The following is a 25889-nucleotide window of genomic DNA, read 5'->3' as shown; positions in this document are numbered from 1 at the left end:
AGTGATTGTTGCTTGTTTTGATTATTTAATTGTATCAAGTGTCATTTCCCTAACTAGGAAAACTTCTCGAAGCTGGCAAATGCAGCCTGCAGATCCATTGATTTCCTTTGGATGTGATTTGCCATTCTTCATAATAATTCACGGATCAATACACGGATTTTGAGGTTGATATAAAGATATGATTGCTTCTGCTTTCGTGGTTCCTTCTCTGCTACACGCGCCCACCTCCCCTCCTCTCCCCATCCCCTCTCTCCTCTCCTCTCCCCTCCCCTCTCTCCTCTCCTCACTCCGTGCCGCGCGCATGGGAGCTCCGTCAGATGGAGACTCCGGAAAGTCTCGCGCATTTCCGCGTCAAAACCCAGCCGCGGTTCGTCAGCATGGACACGGTTCATCCCGAGGATATCCAGTCACACTCCACGTATCGCTTCATGCAGACGGCCGTCAGGTGGATTTCACCGCGGTGATCGGTGTTCGTCATGGCTCGTGAGCTGCGCGTGGATTACTCTCGACTCTGACGTGAGTATCCTTGAAACAAGATCATCGATTTGTAAAAAAAAAAAATTAGTACAAAAGGAATTTGGTACGATTTTATGCTTTTCTAATGCCTTTTTTGTTTAATTATTTAAAAGTGAATAATCCTGATACGTATTTCACCTTTTTATGAATTTGTTTATACATTTTAACAGAAACGAAATCAGTGATCAGATAATTTGACAGAAGAGTCGTGTAGCTGAGCATGCATACACCCCATAATATAGCCTAAACAGCCTGAAACATGAGGGCAGACAAATACATAAGAAAAACACTGTTTAACTTTCTTAAATAAGTATCCATAAATTAGCTATAAAGTCCCATAAAGTGATTTGTTTAAGACTTTGTGAAGCTTGAAACTTCACATCCTCCTGGTTTCTGCCTTCCTGAACAGCTGTAGAATATCTCAGTGTCATGTCGGGAAAAACACTCTTGCAGGAATGAAAACAGGACTGTGGTATGAGTCAGAGATAAACCACTGTAAACATTTGGACACACAAGTTCAATGCCTTGCGCTTATCTTGTTATTTTGTTGAATGTAACTGAACAAACTGAAGCGTTCTCTGTCAACATCTGACTAGTTGACAAATTTCCCCTGGATAATTCCTTCCATTATGCCTAATGGTTTCTGTCGTGTATCCCAGCGAACAAACCATGACGTGATTGTGTGTATGCGTGGTTTGAAGTCTGGGCCGAGGTCTGTTGCTGTGTGAGTTGTTTGCATGCGGACCGTTTCGGTTTGTCATTTAGTTATTTCCCCCCCACGCTTCTCCCATTCTACTCTATAAAAGGGGCAGTGGGGCGACGGTCCTGACAGACGACCTTTGAACAAAGCGGCCTCTGTGGACTGTCAATGCGGCACCTAAATCATTAAAGTTGTATTTCATTGTTAACTGGATGGAGATAGAGTTGGAGTGTGAGAGAAAGAGTCTGCAGCATCTCTCCGCCCTCCATAACTGCTCAAACCCGAGTTAAACCTCAAGTATACTGGGCAAGAAGGTTTTAGTTTGCCCTTCTGGGTTTGATGAACAAATGTCTGGCTGGAGCTGCTGGGATGTCAATGACATGCTTCTTTTGGCAAAGGCTCCGCTGTAAAGGTTGGGTAATGCCAAAGGGAGGGGGGAGGACGATGGAGAGGGGTGAAGCATATCAGATTGTTTAGACTGGACTCTGGGGGTCCACCGCATGGACGACAAATGAATCTGTAACAGAGCACACGAGGAATGTGGGAGGTTTGTATGATTCTTTTGGCAACAGCTGTGAGTTTCTGTTTCAAGAGTTAGTAGTTTTTTACTTGGGATGACAACAATCCTCAGTAAAGCCAGATTGGCTCTGCATAATTTCCGTTTTAGATAAGAGGGTTCAGTGTAGTCAAACTTGTATCTGTGTCTGTCACTCCCTCGTTGTTCTGCTCGAGCTGTTGTGTAATTTTTCTTGACGGATTGGATTTTTCCATGGGATTTATATTTATTTATTCATTATTTGTATTCCCATATGACTTCTTTGAAAAGAATATGTTCTACAATTCGTCCAGAAAGCTTTCTCCCTCACTGCAGTTGATTTAAAAAAAAGTATTGTTATTTGTTCATGGTTTGTGTGACAACATTACTCAATTAATGAACATGGTCATATGTATACAGAACATCATATGTCAATCTATACTGAACTCAATCCCTTATATGGACTCATCAAGTTCAAGTTTATTTTCATAGACACTACCGTTCAAAAGTTTGGGGTCACTTAGAAATGTCTTTATTTTTCAAAGAAAAGCACTGTTTTTTCAATAAAGATAACATTAATAAAAAATACACACTATACATTGTTAATGTGGTAAATGACTATTCTAGGTGGAAACGTCTGGTTTCTAATGAAATATCTCCATAGGTGTCTAGAGGCCCATTTCCATCAACTATCACTCCAGTGTTCTAATGGTACATTGTGTTTGCTAATCGCCTTAGAAGACTAATATCTGATTAGAAAACCCTTGTGCAATTATGTTAGCACAGCTGAAAACAGTTATGCTGGTGATATAAGCTATACAACTGGCCTTCCTTTGAGCTTGAAGTTTGAAGAACAAAATTAATACTTCAAATATTAATCATTATTTCTAACCTTGTCAATGTCTTGACTATATTTTCGATTCAATTTTCAATTCATTTGATAAATAAAAGTGAGTTTTCATGGAAGACACGAAATTGTCTGGATGACCCCAAACTTTTGAACGGTAGTGTACATTAAGAAGTACAGTTTTAGATTCAAATGTAATTTTTTATCTGAGATTAGGAAACAACATGCATAATAAAATAACACTACACTATACTCATTTTGCTATAGAAAACAAGGTTATTATGTTCATAAATCAATCAAATCCAAAACGTCTTTCATTGGCTGCGTGACGTGTGCTCTGCAGCCCCGAGCGAGTCGCCAGCAAGACCCATATTTCCCCAAATGCCCTAAAGCACTTTAACGTGGGATCAAGTAGAAGGAATACAGAGGTCATGAGCGATTTATAGGGCATAATCATTATATTAATGACGCATAATAATTACAGACTCATTATGAACGTTTTAAAATGAGAAGGACTCTCACGCCTTTTAGATTCATACTGAGAGCGTGAACCGATTTTGGCTCCCAAGAGTTCAAAAAGAAATCCAACGGGTGCGAACAAGCCGCTACATGACATGTGCCTGTTTAGTGTGAGCAAACAAGATTTACAGAACGTGGTCCGACGAGATCAAAACCTACTTAACAACCTCAACAGATTCTGTTGTCACGCCCATTTCATAAGGCGCCTGCTTACTTGATAATTTTAAGGCAATCGGTTTCCTGACTATTTCTAAGTAATGTGAACTCATTGACTGGTAAAGCCAACTTGTTCTTATTAGTACTGCTTACTTAACTATTTTAATGTTTACTGCAATTACATGAGTTGCCTAAACTTATTTTTTTTTAGCTTTAAGAACTTAAAATTATTGAGCTACTTTACTTCGAAATTTTGAGGCAATCGGTTTCCTCACCTTTTTCAAGTAAAGTCAACTTATTACATTTTACAGTGAAGAACTGCGCAGGAGAGCTTCAAGCTGTGATTAATAACCCTCATAGCTAAACGTTTGCCCCTTTTTGTAAACATTACGTATATGCGATCTTGTTCCCATTTATGACTGGAATCTTTGTGTTGTCAAACAAAAATTTTAAATCTTTCAACAATTAATATTCCAAACATTTTTCTTCGAGCTTATGTTGTGATTTGGGCATTTAGGTTCTGCAGATGCAAGTCAACTGTGGTCAGATGTTCATGACAATAATTAATTAGCCTCGTCATATGAACCAAATCACAAATTCTGTTTTACATTTAAAATGATCTTCCACTTCATCCGGTTTATTACAACTTTGATTTGTCTGTGAGGTCCAGTAACACGGAGAGACAAAGAAACAAACCCACGGCTAGAGCCTAAACGTTCTTGGAACAGAAAACAAAGACACAATTCTGACCTAAACTGACGCATGACACCCACTGGCTGCATAAATAATAATAATTCCCATGCACATACAAAAGAAGTGACTGTAAAACAACACATGGATTGAATGAAAATCCAACAGTTTTAAGTAAGTCTTTGCAGCAACACAATTACTTCCAGGTCCAATAGAAATGAAAAAAGTCTTCAATAACCACAAGTCACATATTGTAACTGGCGCAGTGCTGGTGAAAACATTCTGGGCCGCTGGTGTTGCTGCTTTCCACAAACAACTTGACACCGCACACCCTGAGCGAAACACCTGCCCTGACGGAGCAGCATCACACGGCCAAGTCCAGGCCACCCACTGTGAGAAACAACACTGAAATACAGTCCCGGGCAATGAGGGAACATTACAATTTTGAATTTTGGGTTAGACTCACTTGTAATAAACCCAAATTACCCTTTAAGTGGCCCCAGAGCATGCCTTCAGACCTGCCTGGTCCTTCTCCCTCGCACTCGTTAAACAGTAGCTATTAATGCGACATCATTTTCTAAATCGCTGCTAAAGCAAACAACCTGTTTTTATAAGAAACACATGCATGCCAATATACACACTTCCATGCATGCATTTGTACACAGTTTAGCTTTAGACGACCACTTCTGCACTCCAGATGTGAGTGTGGACTGTGGTGACCTGGCGTATCAAGACAGTTAGACGTTTAATATTTTGAATGCTGCTCTGCTTCGGCTGTCCTTTAGTTTCCACAGATGAAGAATCAGATTCCTGTGAAGGCAAAGGTCATTCTTCACTGATAGAAAATCAACCCACTCCATTATGTAAGTGGAAATGAGAAGAAAAGGGAGGACTCGTGTAGCATCATGAAACGTATAAAGCCCAAATTCTGAGTTATTAGCATCATGAGACAGATAAAGCCCATATTCTGAGATATTTGTTCTCTTAAAGATGGTTTACGGTCACATTAGTGAAGCCGGCTCGAGGAGATTGCGCCAGGAAATCACGGCCTCTGCCTTGTGAGCAGCGCCTGGCTGTGCAACTGTCAATTTTAGTAACTTGGCGTGCGTGATCTGAGCTTTTTAGATGTCTGTCACAAATAATTCACAGATAAAAGCGTTATTTACACCATCTGAGGATTATTATTATGTTTGTTTTTAAATGCTGAAGAACAGGGGGTCTTGAAAATCCAATTGTTCACAGGATTTTCAACCTTTGTATATTATATATTGCATGTTACACTTAACTTATGTTTTTAGGGCTTGGATAAAGTTTATAAAATAGTCCATGAATATGAGATATGAGTTTACATTCCCATTGAAGCGATGGGTTTAACAGCATTTTCCCGGTTACACAAACATCTTTGTGCATGCCTGGAGCTCGCCCTTTGGGAGTAACTGTTATTTTATGTCTTTCAAATGACTTTGATTTCAATCAGGAGAGACTTCAGTAGCAGGGAAAACAACTGTTACATGTGTGTGATAAGATGAATAGTGAGTCTTGGGCGATTAGACTCCATTGTAGTGACGCTGTGGTTAGATCAGGAATTTCACCCCCTGGAAAACCTGTCTTTTACATTTGAGTTTATTGGGAACATACTTTTTAAGAGACAGGGTTGCTCCTGGATTCTGGACACTGACTTGAGAGAATTGACAGCTGACAACTGACTGCAACAGAGAGGATAACCGTTTTAAAACTTGACAGCAGCGATGTGATTGGCTTAGGCAGATTGTGGCAGAATCTGGTCGGTTACCTTCATAATAAGCTGAGTAGAAGCTGAAGAGAGGGAGAGAAAGAGCTAGAGAGAGAGAACATTAAAGAATGAGAGTATGAAGAGAGTCCTCCTGTCTGAACTTCCTTTCGTTTTCATCCATAGGGAACATTCTATAAGTGCAGATTTGTTATCCCGTCCGTCTTTGTTTGACTCCTCCATCAAGGGAGGCTGTTTTATTTCCTTTTGTGGCATTAGTTACTCTCGTGCCTCCCGTTTCCCAGTGCTGGTACTCAGCCAAGTCCAAGTCACAGAGTGTACTGTGCAAAATCAGAATGTGTTTACAAGGATGTAAACACCAGGACATGATTAAAACATGTTTCAGGTGAAGCGAGAGTATGTGCGTGTAATGATGGCTGGCTCTGGGAACGGATTTTTCTCCTGACGTCCGTCACATTAGTAGAAGCTCTATTTCATGCTTGGATTTCATAATGTTGACTGAGCTGCATATCCGCATGCATACAGCATTTCGTCTTTGAAAGAGCTCTGCAGGGATGCTGATTCTCACTCGCTGTTCAGTCGGTTTATTCGCCGCACAGATGGGGTTGAGGCTGATTACATCGAGCAGATATAAAATACAAATCTGAAGTATGAAATGTCGTAGTAAATGCAATCCCGTTTTGATATACTGTCACTGTGTCTTTTGTCTGAAGGAGGTATCGAAGGAAGTGCTTTTTATTCGTAATTAACAGCAGAGCAAAAGGTTGAATTCCATATTTGACACACAGCTGGAACGTGTACAGCTGGGGCTAATCAAAAAGCAATGAGCTTAATGGTTTGTCCATGATACAAGATACTGATTTGATTGACTTTTATCACAGCTAAACACATTGATATTGCAAATCAGTAAATAAAATGTCAATGTGTAAATCTGGTATGAAGTTGACATTTGTGGTTTTTCGTGAAATAACAAGTATTCCATGGATTACCATGAAATCATCAGCTCAGCTCCGATCTGAACAATTCAGAACAAAAGACTTCTCACATAGCTGGTACACAATTCAACACAATGCACAAACAATATGAGTAATAGCTTATTCATGCCAGATGACTCTTGATATTTGTGGTTTTTAGGACAACAAAGGCATCTTATGCAATGATGGATGCCGGCTTTTATTTGGAGTCAGCAGTATTTTGATGATGGTGTTTCACCTCAGTCCATCTCACCTGCGGTTTCTTCCCCCACGGATCGATCCTCTGAACCAAAGAGGTCTAAAGGCTGTCGCTCCTGCTCTTTCTCACACTGTCTCTCGTTGTTTTTCTTGGCTGCTTCCTTTCTCCACGTTGTGCTTTACCCTTGACTTTCACTGTCCTCTTAATGCTCTCTTGCATTTCTAAATCTCTCCCTTCTCCCAAGCTTTGATTTGTTCCACGACAGTAATCTCTAATGGGAATACTAGATTTATAGTTACAGAGAATAGAGGCGAGAACACTTTACCAGGATTTGCATAAGAATGAACACAATTAGACAAGAGAGCAGTAGCATTCATTCATTTTAACAGCAATAAAGGGCTTCATACATAATTAAAAAGCTTAAAACCAAATCCAGATACAGACACATAATGGGTAAGGTAAGAATCAGGATGAGTATCAGAAGCGGTATCATCCACGAATAACTTGTGGAATCCTCGATGACAGAGTTGTATTTAGCAAGTGGTCCCATTCAAAGAGCCCACCTCCGTCAATTGATCTTTCTTTAAATGAAGCCATAACATTTCTAGTTGAGGGATTAAAAATAAATTCTTTCCCCAATCCCACGCAGGCCTGCAGATATTGCCATGCATTCCTGATCAGTCTGCAAGGGCTCAGAGATGTCACATTATGACATCTTTAAGTGTGTGACGGCTTTCTTCTGAACTTCCAAAGCCCTTTGGACATATATTCAGCGAGTTCGCACTCATGCAGAAATTTGCTTTACTAACCCACAATTTATATAAAGATGAAGGCTGTTAGCGTAAAAAGAAACAACACATGGAATAGGCTGGCGAGAACTAATTTACACGCAGAGGTTACAAGCAAGCGAGGTTTGTTTAGAAATCCTACCAGGACATGATTAGGATTCATGAAAATGTTGTGAAGGGATACTCCAGAAATATACGGTTGTATTTACATGAACCGGATTCTTTTTTAAACAGTCAGCAGTGGCCGAGATGTGTATGTTTCCAGTTACAAAAACACATAGTCCTACACTTCCCAAAATGCAGCTTAATGCAGCTTCATCCGACTCAATCTACTAGTGTCACCGAAGATGAGGTGGAATGACCTTTCATAAAACTCTGAATGTGCACTTTTTAATGATGTGGGTGTTAAAAGGTTGAGTCACATAATGTTGGCTGTACTCTAAAAGGCTCCTGTTGTGCAGGAATTTTAAAAAAAGACAGTATTATTAGAACGCTCTGGTGCAGGATTTCATTCCCCAGTCCAGCAGGATTGTTACATCTTACACACTCTGCAACAAAAGAAAAATAAATGGAAATGCGCCGCTGACCGAGGAAGTGTCAGGGACGTACTTCAATGTCTGGAATTCATTAGCACTCAAGTAAAGTAAAAACAAAAGGCATGCACTTGCCGCACTGCATATCCACCTGTATCAATACCCAATGTGGGTTTCATTTCTCCGAGAAGAACCATGATCTTGAAAATGATATTTCCAGGTCAACAAAATAAAGCGCTCCGTGAGCTTTTAGCTCGTGGAGAATAATCGTGCGTTTTTAGTTTTTAATTTCAGAGTAACTATTATTCTGCCCTTGGATGTGTCTTAGTAGAGCTTGTCTATGCATGTGCTAAACGGCCCTCCTCTTTAAGCAAGGCATCTTCATACAGGAGACCACACACACTCTGCAGCTGACCTCAAAGCATTTAGAGAGGTGATTCATGCTATCGAAGGGAGTAGAGTTAGATATTCACATACTGATGTTTCTGAGGGGGATATAGCTCCCTAAAATAACCTCATATAAAAAGAATTTCATACCACTTTCTTGGAATTATGGGAGATGACTGAAATACTTTCAAGGGAACTATGCTTTTGCACTTTTGGTGAAAAAAAACTGTTTTTAAAGTCATATATATATAAAAAAAATAAAGCTGTGTTTTAACAAGTGTTTCTCATTCACAGGAGGCCTTGCCGAAGACTGTGGAGCAGCATCTAAGAAAATAAGGACAAATAATGACATGCAGATTTAAAACTATGACGAATAGACGGTACACATGACCCCCTGAAGGTAAAGCGTGAACCTTTTCTTTTTTTAAATTTTGCTTCCGTGTCAGTATGTCACTATCAGACTGCAAACATGGGAGCAACCCCCAAACGGACCACACGTACAGCCTCCACAGCTTGCCCTTGAGCAAGGACTATGGAAAAACGCCGACGAGGACATTGTTTGACTTCAAGCGGTTATCACTGACGAACCTGCGGAGCATCTCAAAAGTCAAAGTGGTTAGCTTTCTGATGGGCTTGACTCTGATGTTCCTCATCATGGCTTCCCACATCCTGACGTGGGACAGGAAAGGGCTTCTGCTCACCCCCCCACCCTTTCATCCTCTCAGGCCTGTGGTCGTCCCGACCGGCAAGGCGGCAGCTGAAGTTTCGTCTGAAAATAATTTCATAGACGTGAAGCTGCTGGTGAAAATCATCGGCTCCAAACTGGAATACACACCCAGGAAGGTGCCCGATGAAAAGGACGTCGTTGGAACCAACTCCCATGTAAGTCTTTGGAAAGTTGTTCTGACTCATTTTTGCTGTACATGAGTGTGCCAACTAAAATAAAGAACGTTTTTGTTATTGTTCCAGGCTTATGCAATGATTTCACTCGAACGATATGCTGATGGATGATCAGTCAGCGACACTGAAAATGTTGTAATAAGTGACTACTATGCTGGCTTTACTTTTTCTTGATTAAAGTCAACAGCAATAAAAAACAAACACCATACAATCCTAGAGTAAAGTAGTTTGGTGAAGCTTATAACGACCAGTTTGCGTTGAGACTGACATCGCTGTTGATTCAACTCAAAGTGTGTAAGGCTCAAGATTCAAGATTCAAGATTCAAGATGTTTTATTTGTCACATACACACACAGGGTGTGTAATAATATAAGGCATCATGTCTCACTAAGTGTTGCTAACTGCTGTTGTCATGGGCTAATGATCTGTAATTCTTCTGTGATGGGTGTGTGTTCTCATCCTCCTTCTCCACGTTACCTGCAATCATTTGTCAGTGTTTATGGCTGCGGCATCACCCAGTCTGACACTTTTCACTGTAAATCACAATTACAATGAAAGCGACCCAAGTGAGTCAGTTTGTTGAATAGCAATAAGTGGCATGTGTGTTAAACACAAAGCAACATAGTGCAACTAAAAGCGGCATCGCCATGTGACTCTACTTTATGGATGTTTTGATGCTTTTCACGTCACAAGAACTTGTAACTGCTAATGTGTGTAGTTAAGTGTAATGCACGTGAATTCAAACAGTACAACTTGCTGTCTTTTAGCTTCCACCACCTGCAGCAAAGGCTGCAATCTTCACAAGGAGGACAAATTTGACCTGTTTTGCCAAAAAACATGACGTCGTTTTCGTGGTTTCAAGGGACTGAAGCGTGTCGTACAGTATTTCCGTTGTTTCCGTCACCCCTCTGTATGGCCTGATTTAGTTGTGTTCCTCTCTGCAGTTGTTTTCTGTAATTCCTCGCCATTTCCTGCCCAGCGTCAAAAGCCCTTGCTGGTATGAGGAGTTCTCAGATGAGCTCAGCACTGATCCATACGGGAGGAACCACTACGCTCTGCGCACAAAGAGCTTCAGGACTGTGTGTGACCACCTGAGGACCAGCTTCCACCAGCACTTACACCGCAGCGGCGGCAAACGGTTTCGTCTGCGCTGCTTGCCGTTCTTCTACATCGTCGGCCAGCCCAAGTGCGGCACAACCGACTTGTTCTACAGGCTGCTGCTGCACCCAGAGGTCAAGTTCAACACGATAAAGGAGCCGCACTGGTGGACCAGGAAACGCTTTGGTGGGTCATCGAGAGATGGACGGCGTTTCCAAATGTTTGCATCATGATGGTCGAGGCGAGCTGATGGATTGAAAGGGAGTCATAACTGAGGTTTGAATTAATCCAAAAGAGAGAAATAGATGGCAGAACACACAGAACAGCGTTAGTTGTGCTTAGCCTGGTCACATTATTGTAAAATGGACAAAAACAATACATTTGATATGATATGATGATATGATATTCCTTTATTCGTCCCACAGTGGGGACATTTCAAAAATCACAGCAGCGGTGCACATCAGAGCGTCAATGAAAATAAATATAAAACACAAAACAAAATACTAAAAACTAAATACTAATACTAAATATACAGGGGGAAAATAAAGTAAAGTGCTGAGTAAAGTAATGTGCTGAGTTTGCCAGGATCTCCAGCGATCAACTATTTGTGGATGTCACCTTGTGTTTTCTGACGAATTAAAATGACGGATCAATTCATCAAGAACATGAGCCCATTACCTCTAAACTGACTTCAAAGCTCACGGAAATTAGTTCCAATTTACTTGCTTTTGATAAGCCATACAAATTGTTTTCTAGGATTTGTAAATGTGAACTTATTAAACACAGGTGATCATGAAAACTCTCATTTTAATGTAAGCCTTCAGCATATGTCAATAGAAAAAAGAAGGAAAAAAGATATGCTGCAACTATGTGTCTGTTGTCTGCTTGTTTGTCTCTATTCTACTATTTTCCTGAATGCAATATCTGTATGTATATTGTTTGTTCATGTCAGAACTTTGCAAAGTGGATTTAATTATTTGTTTGTGCGGGTAGACTTCTGATGCTTCTCTCGTAAATAAGGCTTTTCAGTTAACATGATTGAACGCGTATGCAATCCATGAAATAGATATGATGATAAAGAGGTCTATAAAAGTGTACATAATGAGTGTCACTTTGGTATTCCTCGTGGTGCAGGTTATATCCGTTTCAAAGATGGCTTCCAGGAAACATTTCCCGTGGAAGATTACCTGGATCTGTTTGACTTGGCAGCCCACAACATCCAAGAAGGAATCAGTGGAAATTCATCTGGAGACCACCGCGCACTCATAACAGGTGAACACATGTGAAAGTGTTTGTGTGTGGGGGTGTGTGTAGTTGTGTGTGTGTGTGGGCGTGCAGGTATGGTTTGGTATCATTACCGCCCATTGTGCATCCGATGGAATGATGTGCGGCCTTTTAAAGTTTTCATTCGAGGACCAACTTGGATCCCGACCATGAAGTCTCTTTTGCTTTCCTTCCCTTTATTGGCAGGCCTCGCTCTTTTCCAGTGGATTCCCCACATGTGGCTCTGATCTCAGAAGCACTAGTGGCGCTCACATATTCTAGATATTCTGTGGCCTAAGAGAATAATAATGTATTTTTAGAAGTGTGCACAGCACTTCAAACGCCCATGGGTGCTCACACAACCATCTTTATTCCTTCTCCATGCATTTGTGATCGTAAATGAGGTTGACTCAAACTTTGGGCCTGGCACTGAGAGACAGTACATATAATACCCCTCGAATAAACAATAACTTGAAGGAATTACATTTTCAGAGTAAGGTAGTATTGATATTTTGAAGAGCAATCCTTAATATAATCTTGGTTTTCTTACAGTGCATCCGGAAAGTATTCACAGCGCTTCATTTTTTCCACATTTTGTTGTATGTTATGTTTTCGTTCTTTATTTTTAACAGATTTGCAAAAATGTGCAAAAAACAGCTTTCACTTTGTCATTATGGGTTGTTGTGTGTAGAATGTTGAGGAAAATTATGAATTTAATCCATTTTGGACTAAGGCTGTAACATAACAAAATGTGGAAAAAGTGAAGCGCTGTGAATACTTTCCGGATGCACTGTATATGTAAATGTGCTTAGAATTAAAAAAGTTGCAACTGCAATGTCACAAATATCTCCCGGTATTGATTTGGAGGACATAATGTACCGATAAGGGAAGTATGTGCAACATCTCTTACATATTTTGCTCTACAAAGTTAAGTTAAATTTGAGTTAGTTGCCTGCACTACTCGCTGCTTTTTAAATGAACCGTTGTTACCCAAGGCGATGCTCAGACTGTCGATGTCTCGACAGGTGAAGCCAGTGCATCCACCATGTGGGATAACCAGGTCTGGAGCTACCTTCACAGAGACATGGAGGAGACGGAAACCCCGTTCCTGGCCCAGGACTTCATCCACAGAGTCCAGCCCGGGGCCAAAATCATCCTCATGCTTAGAGATCCAGGAGAGAGGTACTTGCATGGATGCAGATGTGATTTTCAGTTGAGACTTCCCTCCAAAAGGTTTCCCTGGAGAGCATTTTTGTTTTACATCATAACTCCTCGTCTTTCTCCAGCAAGATGCCCAACTGGCTTACAACTCTGTTCATTTCTGTTCTCAGACTTTATTCTGACTACCTGTACTTTAAGATGGCCAACAAGTCAACAGAGGACTTCCATCATAAGGTCGTAGAATCTGTGCAGTTGTTTCAGTCCTGCCTGTCTGAGAGGTCACTTCGATCCTGCGCCTACAACACCAGCCTCTCCAACGCCATGCCGGTGAGCTGAAATGGTGTCCTCACTTATGACCGTCTGAGTTTACAGAAGAAGAACTACAGTTTTTATGACTATATTTAATCAAACCTAACGAAAAACACATGTATTTTCCTTTTGAGACGTTCAACCTGTTCTTCTGAGTGGTTGCAGCGCTAGTTATGCGCTGTGTCGTTGTCACCCATAATCACATGTCAGTGACAGCACTGCTTTGCAGGGAGATGTACAGCAATCAGCTCGACCTGAAACATTGGAACAGAAACAGAATCCATCTCAAATCCAACTAAAACATCCAGAAAAACATCATAATGCCTCATTTGTTGGCATGACTCATCTATTTTGGATAAAATGAAGACGAGGGCTTTCGAAGTTTGTGTCTCTCTTATTATTACATAATCAGCGTCGTGGTCTGGTGATGCATTGCGGTGCCCTCTTCAGGACTCAGAGTGTCGGTGCATCTCACAGTTGACTTGACCCTTTTATAAACAGGAATTCAACTTTTCAAAACAAGTACTTGTTGTCCCTATACTGAACATGTCCATCCTGTTGCTTTGTTTTTAGCTCTCTTTAAATTCTCAATATTTTTGGGTCTATTTTGCACACTTATACACCAACATCATATCAGAACTATATACTTTATTTATTCATTTATTTTAAGCAGTTTAATTGTTTGGAATTACTTGCACACTAAAGATAATGTAGGCCTCTACTCAAAACATACGTCAGACCCCATGTTCATCATCATGAAAGAAACATAGTGTTTACATTATTTTGTCTACCACCTGTGTGTGTCTGCTGTTGACTTTCTCTCACTGCATGACACTTTGAGTTTTCATGTTTAATTAACAGTTGACTTTGAAACCAGCAGCTGATGAAATAATCTCAGTTTGGCTTTTTTCTCTCTCCAGGTGAGGCTACATTTGGGGATGTACGTTGTCTTCTTGCTGGACTGGCTGACAGTTTTCCAAAGCGAGCAGATTCTAGTTCTTCGCCTCGAGGACTATGCAGCCAACTTCAAAGTGACAATCAAGAAAGTTTTTGATTTTCTCAGATTAAGTGCGTATCCCCCCCCCAAAAAACGTTGTCTTCATGGCTGTGTATTGGTGTGATTGTTTCTGCCTCTAGTCTTCACTTCTGTAAGGACTCTGACATCCTCCCTGCAGGTCCTCTGTCGGAGCAGGTGGAGGCAGCACTGTACAAACGGCCCAAATCCAACACCCGGCGGACGGCAGATAGGAACCTGGGTCACATGCTTCCAGCCACCAGTGACCTCCTCAGAGGATTTCACCAACCCTTCAACCATAAACTGGCCAGTGTGTTGGACAACAAGGCCTTCCACTGGAGTAATGCACCTGAAGGGGCATGAGCATGCTCGAGGATGTGGATGGCCGTGAATGAAACACCAGAGCAAGAAGCTAAAGCAGCAATGCCATAGATATAAATAAATGTACAGTGGGAGAACTCAAAGGTTATATATGGGGTTATATGAAGGTCCGAATAAGTACGGGTTTTGTTTGTGATATTTGTTTGCTCTTGAAAGAATGTGAGTGACTTGTTGATAAAGATGATGACAATAAGAAGAACAATAAGCTGAATTTGTGTTTTATGTTTTTATGTTGTTGAAAAGACATTTTTATCACTGCTGATTAAAGTCCACAAAATGCAACGTAAATTCATTAATCTACACGTCTGGATTAAGTTTGTGGTTAATTTATGCTCCAAAAGGCACCGATGAATACGTGTGGTCAACATATGGTCATGGTACTATGATTTTATTAAGGTTTTTATATAAAGAATTATCTCCTTTCCTCAGTCGATAGTCCTCCCGTGAAAAGGGACACAATATTATTGTAATAACACAAATGACAAACAATACAAGTTACCAAGGATCATTAAAAAAATTCAAATATTTCAACACCAGAAGTTGAAATGTGCTGGGTTTAGTCACAAGAGGGCACTAAAACTCAATATTGTAGTCCCTCAACGTCCAAACACTGCTCTGACCTGCTGTGATGCAATGCATGTAAATACCGTCATGGCTGTTTAAACTCCCCCATACAGAATAATTTCCTTTGTAAATTATGGGGATTTAATATGCAGTATTAAGGACCAATGTGCATACCATCATGTATGTATGGTACATACAAAAAAACTTTAAAAAAAAGAAATACAGTGTAACCAAACCATGCAGATGGAGTCCTGGGGTTAATAGTGTGACATTCAATGATATAGCAGCCCTGATGACCAGATTCCACCTTCCAACCAGGTGGAACGCTGCAATCAAATTCCTCCAGGTGAACAAGGATAATTGTATATATAATGAGATGTACTTGTAATCAGTTGTAATCCTATTTATTGAGAAAATCACATTGCAATTCAATGCTTCAAAAAGAACGTTACACCCAGAAATGTACCTACTTAACTTTGGCCCCGCACACTATTCGTCTTTATCGGATGGAATATTCCAGCTGTGCTTAATAAAGACTTCAGGAGCGTTGTTGTGTGTGTAGAAACCTTGTTTTTAGAACTGTAATCTCCATTGAAAGCAAAACAAACTTTATCTTTTATCCGTAAACGATCCACAATTGTTTAGTTTACACATTTCATGATTTGATCATATTTTGTAGGATATCATGATATGATAATGTCGCGTCTCATGCTTATTCAAGCATTGCTTGTAAAGCTGTCATAAAAATGAAAATGCCACTGCCACAGAAATAGTAATTTGCGAGTGAATTGTGAATAATATTTAAATAATATATAGTTGGTTCATCACGATAAGCAGCAGGTGGTGCCAATTCTCCAGTGGTAAAACCACCACTGGAGAAGAAGAGTTGAACCTCAAAACTCAAATTGTGAAAAAAATGTAGAACTCTGTGTAAACATGACATGTTTGTTGGTTTTTACGTATTGGCCTAATGGTTTTCCCTAAGCTAAAGTTTATATCAGATCTGTATGGAGTGCTGAGGAAGCTCCAGGTAGGTCACATGTACGTCACCATTTATTTGCTTATTCTGTTTAGCATTTAGCTTTTATCGCCGTATCAACTTTTCTACCTCAGTCGACCATAATAACTTTCTCACGATATTTTAAATACTTTTTTATTTTATTTTCAGCGTTTTTATTTTTTATGAACGAATTGAAAATGCGCATAGAAACAGGCGACCGGCAACTTATCATGTGATCAGGCTCCTGAAATAGGAGGCCCAGCATGGAAAATACATTTAATACCCGACTATTTTATCTCCAACTTATTGCCTGTGCGCACTCATTTTCTGTTATGGAAAACCAACATTGTGTCCTACATAATGAAATGCCTCAACATCTATTGTAAAGGTCTGGACTCTAGTGTGTAGCATTTAGCAACATATAATGGTGAGATTGCAATCAACTGAAATCCCTCCCGTGAACCGAGCATGTAGGAGAATGACATGTGCCGACTGTAACCCTCAACCCTCAAATCATTATAATAGTAATTATAATATGTAATATTTATATCTGTTCTACCTCCTGGATACTACACACTGTACCTTTAAGGACAATTTAGTGTGTGACATACCATCAGAGCTCTCCTTTCTGAAACCAAGTAACCACTTATCTGCTGTGTCATTATCATTATCATGTCAACCCTGTATCTGAACCTTGCTTACTTTATGGGTTGACTACCTTTTACATTTAACAGCAGACTAAAGGGGACATTTATCCACATGCACACACAGAGGAACTCGATGATGAGATATTGAGGAGGGCACTATGACGCAGAATCGACATTTTTAGCTCTTTGATTATGTGCATTCACAATGTGATTGGCCTCACGGATGATGACGGAGTTTAGCTGAAGAGACAAAGGTAGTCAGGTTTGGTAGATTGCCCTCTTCATGTGATATTAATGGAAATCCCTTCCATGATTGTCCAAGGCAGAAGAAACCGATGAGGTGTCTTTTGACATTCTTTCATTTGGTCAAGGACATGAAACATTGGATTGTGTTGTGTGTGGATGTATTTCAGCAGCGAGAATGAGGCGATGGTCAACTGAACTCCGATCATTCCTTTTCACACACAGTTTCACAATTTCAACTCATTCACACTTGAGAGCTGACATGAAAACAAATCTGCATCATCACTGAGCAGCTTCACGACAGCAGTCTGGTGTTCAGGGCCTTGCTCAAGGTCACTGATATTAAATATCTTCATGCTTTTGTTTTGTTTGGATCTTTTTTCTTTTTGTGCGTCTCATCTGTGATGACCTGAGGTAAATTAGGCATGATGGGGAGGAAAAAGGCAATTGAAGTGTTGGAGCCTCCTCGAATCGTTGAGTGAATCAATGGAGAACATGATGAATAGCAATCACTTGCCTTCCTTGCAGCAGAAGCTCAACGCTACTCAAGGAGACAGAGCTGTGCTGGAATACTGATTTTAGTACCGGCCAATAAGCTTCAATCACTTTTCAAAATATGTGTTGATCCCATGTTTAGAGTTTGAATGTTATGCAGCAGCCAGCTGCTGGTTAGCTGAGCTTAGTTTGGGGGGGGGGGGGGGCTAAGATTTATGTCGCCACTGTTAGGTTGTAACCGACTGAGTCTTCGGGTCAGAATTACATGTCCCACAACATGGATTTGGATTAGAATCAGAAAAAGGTTTATTGCAGGCTTGGTTAAAAAATACAAATCAAAGAAAATTACTACAAAAGTCAAGAAACAGAAATATAGAACAGAGAAATCTGATGAAATTATAAATATATGAAAATATGTTGGTTTTTTTTAAAGAAGGAGCTGTACAGTTTTCTGGTGTCCACAACTAAATATGTATGGTGTTCCATTTGATTGGTCAAGTCTTGCCTATATCGTTTAGTGATGGGCTAATCATGTTGACGTTTTTAGGTTATATGCATACTTTAGGTTAACAGTTTGGATTATATTTACATTAGAAAAAGAGACCAACACCAATGTTGTCAGAGATGCTTGTGAATGTGGTAAAGCTCTCATAATAATGGACGGCCTCTTTGGTGTGTACTGGAAACATTTTCTAGGAGGCAGGATTGAACTGATGGGGGAGTGAAAAGTTACTTCTCTAGTTCACTGAGGAAACACTATCAAACTAAGAGCAACATTTATAGAATCTGGCAGATCAGCAAAGAGTAATAGTAATGACAAGAAAACAATCTTTGTGAAAAGCTGCAAAATTGGCTAAAAGCATATGCGCTTTTACTGAAAACCCAAACTTTACAAGAGTTGTCGGGGCTCCTTCAGGTCTACATCAGCGCGTGACAAACAACCCACTTATCGGCAGACTTTTCCATCCCATCCACAAATGTCTGCACTTGACGAGAACAAGTTTTTTGTACAGAACAGGTGGGAACAAAACAGGCTGTTGTCCATTTCAATGTGCACCTCGAAGTTCCCGTGAGCTGGGTGTGTGTGTGTGTGTTCTTCACTGTCCTCTGCTTAACAGTTTGTTCTCCAATGAAAGTTGTACGTTGCACACTTTAAAAAGTCCACTTGAGTTGCTGTTGGCTTTAGTCAGCAGGAGAAAAATGACGTCGCCGGTGACAATGATATGAAAATAGCAAAGTGAATAAAAACAGCCATATTGACATTATGCAAAAAAAAGGTTGTTTTTTACGTAAACACATCAAACATCCAGTATCACGCATCTTGTATTCAAACGTCAGCTGTACTGAGAATAGCAAATTGCAGACATCTGGCTCTATGATTCAGATAGTACTCAGGCCAATTAATCCAATTATATGACGGTCCATGCCGACGCCAATCATACAGAGAATTTGACCTAATCCTGAATCATTATCATAATTGTAACGCCACCAAAATGTTTCAGATTCATATGGTAATTTTTGTACGTGATGATTATGACTTGTTGTTAAATTTCTGGCAGAAGGCTACTATTAAACTCTCAAGCCCTAGCTGGAGGGAAATGCCCAAAATAGCATACCCTAAATGATCCAGGAATATCTCAACGATCAGGTTGATATGCATGTTTCTGATTCTGTTTGAAAGGTTAAATGCTGAGGAATATGAATCCATTGTAACTAAACCTATTTATATTAAATTCATGATTATATAAAGATGCAATACATACAAAAAACAATATGTGTATCCCTTTGTAAAGGCAATATCCCCATTATATGCAGATCCCATAGATAATAATGCAACTGAAGGTATTCTCATATTCTACTGGGACTTATACATTTAAGGAAAATACTCTAAAACGCACCATTTATGATGAAATGTATTAAGATTACTTCATGTTTACTTCATGCCTTCATGTTTACATTATGGGTTTGACTTGTTAACCTATTTCCATATCGCCATTTAAAAAATAACATAAATCTCCGAGAAACATTTAAATAGTAATAAACACAATAAATATTGACCAACAAAGAGCCCGTTGCGATACAGGTGGATAGATGGACCATGCCAGGGCTCACAGTGCTGTGAGATATCCACGGATTTGCTCAGCAAGCTGAATCGAATTATATAATAATAATATGTTCAAAGGGCAAAATACTACACCCAATTTAAATACGACATCCAAGGGATTGAAATTTAATGCTGAGAATCGGTGAATCAGAACTGTGAAGATCATTAAATCAGAAATGTGAAGATAACTGTGGCTCCCAGCAGTTGTTCTAGATATGAATCAGCTCCAGGATTATCCCCACAGTCTGTTTCTGTCTTGTCCATTAAAAGACATTGGCTCAGAAATGTTGCATGAATAATTGTATCAGGGGGGTATTAACCGTTGACTTACACAGAGCACACACATCTAATCTAAAGGCGGCGTGTTCGGTTTCACGCTCGCCGAGACCAACCGAGTAAAAGAATGAACGAGATAAATCTGCGTGTACTAACTAATGGGCCAGAGCAGAGACAATCAGTCATGGTTGAACTGCGCTATGACTTCAATTCCAGTGAATGGAAACTCATCCTGCTATGTCATTTGATTGCACAAAAAACAGAAGCAAGTCAATTCTTACTTGCCAAACCTCAATTTGTTTGATGTATTATTCAGACTTTATTTAGCAAATTTTCTCTCACATTTGTTCTTCTTAGATTTTCCCTTAAAACAACTGAACTGAGAAATTCAGCATTTTAATTAATTAGCATTTCTCCATGGCACTGTTACAAAGAATTCACACACGCTGCGCACCACGCACAGAGATGACATTGTGACGTTCACGAAAGCACAGAAGCGTGTGACTCTTGAAGATTTAATTATAGGTGGATGAGGTATGTGTTATTGTGCTTTAACAATGTGTCCCTCAAAGGACAGACAGAAGACATTTGCCTTCTTTTGGGTGCTAAGTAGTGACTAAAAATAGTCCCTTATACTATCACACCTCCAAAATAGTTCCAGTCCCCTCTTCTAAATCCTAAATCATCCTAATTAATATGAAAAAAATCAAGGTTACCGAGTAACCAAGCAAGGAATACGATAGAGAAGACATGATGCACATGCATGAAATTCAAGCAAAATCAACACTCGCATATCTGCCTATATAGTTTTAACCCTCCTGTTAACTTAGGGTCAATTTGACCCCATTCAATGTTTAATGTCGGTGTTCTTTTGGGTCAATTTGACCCCAGGCTGTTTTTCACTGTCAAACATATAAGAAATATCAACTTTTTTATATATTTAAAGGGCTATTTAGGTAGTCAACAAACAAACATAAAGTACCTCACACTTAAACTTGGAAAACAATATTAATTCTAATAATTTTCTGGAGGTTTTAATTGCTGGGGTCAAATTGACCCCAAGGGTAAAATATGTCAGTAAATATAAAGGTAACAGGAGGGTTAAACATTGAATGGGGTCAAATTGACCCTAAGGTAACAGGAGGGTTAAGTGTACCACGTTCGCCAACTTAGCTTCATATCATTCTAACATTTGCTTATTAGTATTAAACACAATGTTCAGCTGACGTTGATGGGAATAGTTTGGAGATATTCGGTCAAAGTTAAGAATTTAAAAGAACCGTGAATGTACCAAATATTGTTGCAATCCATCCAACAGTTGTTGATACATTCCAATCATAACCTCAAGGTGGTGCGAGAGTAAATTCTTAGAATCACCAATGTCACTCACATGAGGCGTGGAAATTGCTGCCAAATTTGATATAATCCCATTCAACTATTGTTGAGATATTCCAGTCTGGACCAACGTTGCCATCCAGAGAGCCATGCTTTAACGTGTATAACACGATGCATAACAAACAGCATATACAACTCAAAGTAGTACGAAAGCTTTGAAACCTTTGGTTATTTTAGCACTGGATGATGTTTTCAAACCTGAAAACATCAAGCGAGATTATCTGTGCCCATTTATCCTGGAGTTTATCTCATTTTCTCACCGGCTCTGAACAGGTTGGCAGTCTCATGAAGCCGACACACAGACAAAGCAATCACACCTCCAGGTTCCAGTTCACCTGGGCTACATGTGTTTGGAGTGGTGGGAGGAAACTGGAGCACTCAGGACACTCATGCATTCATTGGATCATCTCCCTTTCTTGTTAGATAATTGAAATCCTTTTTTTTGTCTGCAATCTCAGGTCTCCTTTTCATTATTGTTATCAAGTGTTTTCACTCGACAGTAATTCTCCTTTACACAGGACTCGAGCCCGCATGTTTATTTGACCTTCTGTGAGAACGGCTTATTCGTATCCGTCCTACGATCTCCAGAAAGTGGCTCAATTGTCTCCGATCTTTCTGCGACTGAGGTCTCTCAGAATGAAATGGCCTGATGGATTTTCCCTAAGCCATGGGTTTTTAGTTCGCTGAAACAATAATTGCGTGAATCGGTTTTGTTCAGGTTTTGTCCAGAAAGTGGCTCCATTGTCTCCGATCTTTCTGCGACTGAGGTCTCTCATAATGAAATGGCGTGATGGATTTTCCCTAAGCCATGGGTTTTTAGCTCGCTGAAACAATAATTGCGTGAATCGGTTTTGTTCTCCGTCCAGTTGATGGATTCCCAATCCCTTTCTATTGGGTTTTCTCTGTCCATTATAATGGCTCCTCCTTAGATTTCTCTTTCAGATTTCCTCTGTGAGGGATTGGACTGAGTGGAACGGGCCTGGAAAGAGACATATATGGTAACTGAGCTACTCTCACATCCGGTTGCATTCCAACGTCACACTCTCCTCATCACAATGTGCCACTCAGCATGAGAAGATATTTTGTTGTTGTTTTTTCTCGCATGGCATGAGACTGCGAATGCTTTCTGTTCAAATATAACACAACCCTGAGTGATTACTTCTGCTTTAGCTTTTACTTTCTCTGAACTCTAACACACCTTTAAAAAAAGGATAGGTCGTCTCGGCGTCAGTTTAGACGTGCCCCTCTTTGGTCTCAATTATCGTCTGGTGGGATTTCTAATGGTACCTCATGTCACAGTGGTTCTGTCTGGCACTTTTCTTTTAATCACACACAGCTACCACTGCAGCTGACAGCAGCGAAATGAAAAAGGTGGGATCACCTGTCAAATGCATTTCATAACACCAGCCGGAGGTTATCAAATGGTTTTATAACAACATGCCTCATGGTAAAAGTGTGACTTTGAATGGATAGAAGAGTGAACATAGTTTTCATAGAATGATTATTATTATTGCCTGAGACATAAAGCCATGTACTTTAAAACGGCAAATGGATGTTGGGCGAAATAAAGGGATTTAATTCATATTTAAAATCACCGTAGAGACAAGTTAATGGAATCCTATCAAGTTGGGAGTCTGCGTGCAGCGCTCCATCAATGAAGTAGAAGGCGGCTGTCTGAATATGTGCCTTGTATACTGGGCAGCACTGGTAAACATGGGCAGCATGCTAACTGGGGACATGAAGACACGACAGCTTGTGTGGCACTTTGTGTCGATTTGATTGAACCAGATGTTCAGATGCAGCTGCTGTTTTGTACTTCCTCAGCTCAGTTCATATATGTAGTTGTGGCTTGGATCAAAAGTGAATTTATTTTTAAGTAATTTTAAAACAAACTGATTTTGTTTTACAAAGTAGAATTATTGATCATTTTATCTTTCCACATTCTGATCTTTATACATGTATCCTTCCCTTTTGTATTTTATTGTCATGCTACAACAGATTATTTATCTGCCTGGACTGAATCCACATACGCCATGCTGTCATTAACTGTCAGCAGCAGTTCAATTGAAAAATCTAACTTCATTCTCATTTGGCCACGTTATTATGGATGTCCAGTAAATCACTCAGTGATCTGGAGTATTCTTCAAAACACACTCATCACACTCCTGGACAGCATTTGCATGCACATCGATTCACTTGGTATTGACACTTTGTATTACACTTTGCCGGCTGACTAGTCTTGCATTCTGATTAGGAATAAAATAACAACATATGGGGCTCTTTTTTACCATCTAATCTATTTATAAGCACACAGTGCTGAATTCCCTCATCTGGAGTTCTGCTGTTTGATGCAGAGCAGCATTACTCGGATGTGGATGTCACTGGAGACATTGAGCAGCCAACTGAAGATATGATGCAGCTGCAGAAGAAGGGACTTTGTTTTGTGTCATTTGTGTATGTAAAGTTTGTATAGAATAACCATTACTGTACATGTATGTAAGCCTTTCTTTCACTTTCCCTTTCTCTCCCATAGAAATCCAAAATGTACACGACCGGGATTACATTTGAAGGAGACATCTTGCTCATATTGTACACATATTGAAAACGCATGTCATTTCAATACACTTATTTCAACCCATCTGCGAATTATTTTGAAGCAATTGCTGAACCGGTGGATCGTATATCGATCATATAGCTGGACACTGGTCAAATATGTTCATGTAAAGGCCAGATAGGATTAGGTCATGAAAGTGCCTTTGTTGCTTTGAATCTGGAGTCACGTGGTGCAGAGAGCTGCCAAGCGATGTTCTATTATTGCGGAAGACAAATTCAGCACCTTCTGATTGGGGCTGTGATTATTTTAATTTTAATTTAACAGACATAACCGTGATATGAAGACGTTTATTTATCAGATGCTTTGGTCCAAAGTGATTTACATTTAGTTAAAAAAATAAAATATTACAACTTTCAATTACTATTCGACCTACTATTATCTCAATAACTGTTGAGTGGATAGCCAGTACATCTTCTGCAGATACCCGTGGTACCCAGAGGATAAATCCTAATTACTTTGGCTATTCGTCCTCTAGTATCATCAGCAGGTTGACATTTGTGTCAAAGTGAAATGTCTCAACATGTATTGGATGGATTACGATGTAATTTAATTCAGATCATTTGTGCTGTCCATAGATTCCTTGGAGCCCACTTTGTCCTTGTGGTGGATTACCCTCTAAATCAGGTGTGGTTGATCTCAATGACTTTAGTTGAACGGCACTATTTGCTATTTGAATTGACACAATTGTCCTTATGAGTTCAGATTTTTTCATGAATATTGGATGAAATCCAAGGAAAAAAAGAAATCTCTTCGTCTGAAGTCCACATGTCGTTAAAACTGGATCAGAGGTTTTTTTTTTTTTTAATGCCACTTCAAGGCATTTTTGAACAACCCAAAAACAAATACAGCATTCCTGGACAGAAATAGATGGTCTTTTATTATTTGTCCCCTGAGCCGGACAGGCTGTTTGCTCGAGGGAGCGACAAAACCGTGACTTCTGGGTCCAACATTTCCATGACTCCATAAACCAGATGGATAGTAAATGAAACAATAATGCATTTACAGTATTAATTATTACTTCTTGTTTTGGCAGTCGTGATGAGGGATTTGTGATGTTTGAACACCAGCTGATGTGCAACACCTATTAAAGTATGATTAATGAGTGAACCTGAACACACTTGTATGCTCTTTTGCTGGCATAAAGAACTTTAAAAGAGATCAATGAGGTAAGTTTTCTCTTCTACTTTTTCATGACTTTTCATGACTTTATTACTTTTTTTGTATTACTCTATTAGTTGTTATTACTTTATTACTATTCATTGCATTTTTACTTTTGTATTACTTTATTACTTTTTAGTTAATTTTTTAAACTTTTTGATTACTTTTTTACTTTATATTACTTTTTTAACTTTTTTATTACCTTTTTACTTTATATAATTGTTTTACTTTTTTATTACTTTTGTACTTTTCATTACTTTTGTACTTTTATTACTTTTTCACTATTTTTTACTTTTCATTACTTTTTTACTTTTTCATTAGTTTTCTACTTTTATTACTTTTTGTACTTTTTTAATACTTAAAAAAAAAAAACTTCTATTATTTTTTTACTTTTTAAAAAACGTTTTAAATATTCTGGGCTGTTTGTGGTTGATCCAATAACAGTGATATTGATCCAGTTACAGAACTTAAAAAAACAGTTCAAGCCCTTCTTAGAGGTGACACATTTAAATATGGTTTTATACATTTAATTAAATCAATTACAAAAATGAAGATATTTACATTTGATGGGTGTAACACAAAATGTAGGAATACTTTCATTTATTAAATTGATTTAGATTAGATCAGGCATGTCCAAAGTCCGGCCGCTGTCAGATTACATCCGGCCCGCAGC

The 25889-nt window shown here is 39.4% G+C and overlaps 1 protein-coding gene across 1 annotated transcript; it reads left to right on the top strand.

Annotated features, from left to right (window-relative positions):
- The first annotated feature begins 285 nt into the window (after nt 1-285).
- Nucleotides 286-15002, top strand: LOC130207462 (carbohydrate sulfotransferase 15-like). The gene is made up of 8 exons (XM_056436091.1): nt 286-516; nt 8889-9476; nt 10438-10777; nt 11726-11863; nt 12880-13036; nt 13186-13342; nt 14245-14392; nt 14500-15002. Exons 2-8 carry the CDS (start codon nt 9042-9044, stop codon nt 14700-14702), a joined length of 1578 nt encoding a protein of 525 aa, XP_056292066.1. The 5' UTR covers nt 286-516; nt 8889-9041; the 3' UTR covers nt 14703-15002.
- The last annotated feature ends 10887 nt before the right edge of the window (nt 15003-25889 follow it).

The sequence above is a fragment of the Pseudoliparis swirei genome, chromosome 17, assembly GCF_029220125.1.
Source record: "Pseudoliparis swirei isolate HS2019 ecotype Mariana Trench chromosome 17, NWPU_hadal_v1, whole genome shotgun sequence".
Classification (NCBI taxonomy): Eukaryota; Metazoa; Chordata; class Actinopteri; order Perciformes; family Liparidae; genus Pseudoliparis; species Pseudoliparis swirei.
This window is presented reverse-complemented; position numbering and strand designations above follow the sequence as displayed.

Excerpts from the sequence above, each read along its gene's own strand:
- LOC130207462 (XM_056436091.1), top strand. The coding sequence starts at position 9,042 with ATGTCACTATCAGACTGCAAACATGGGAGCAACCCCCAAACGGACCAC. Across the intron at positions 9,477-10,437 it reads TCGTTGGAACCAACTCCCAT|TTGTTTTCTGTAATTCCTCG; the intron begins GTAAGTCTTTGG and ends TCCTCTCTGCAG. Across the intron at positions 13,343-14,244 it reads GCCTCTCCAACGCCATGCCG|GTGAGGCTACATTTGGGGAT; the intron begins GTGAGCTGAAAT and ends TTCTCTCTCCAG.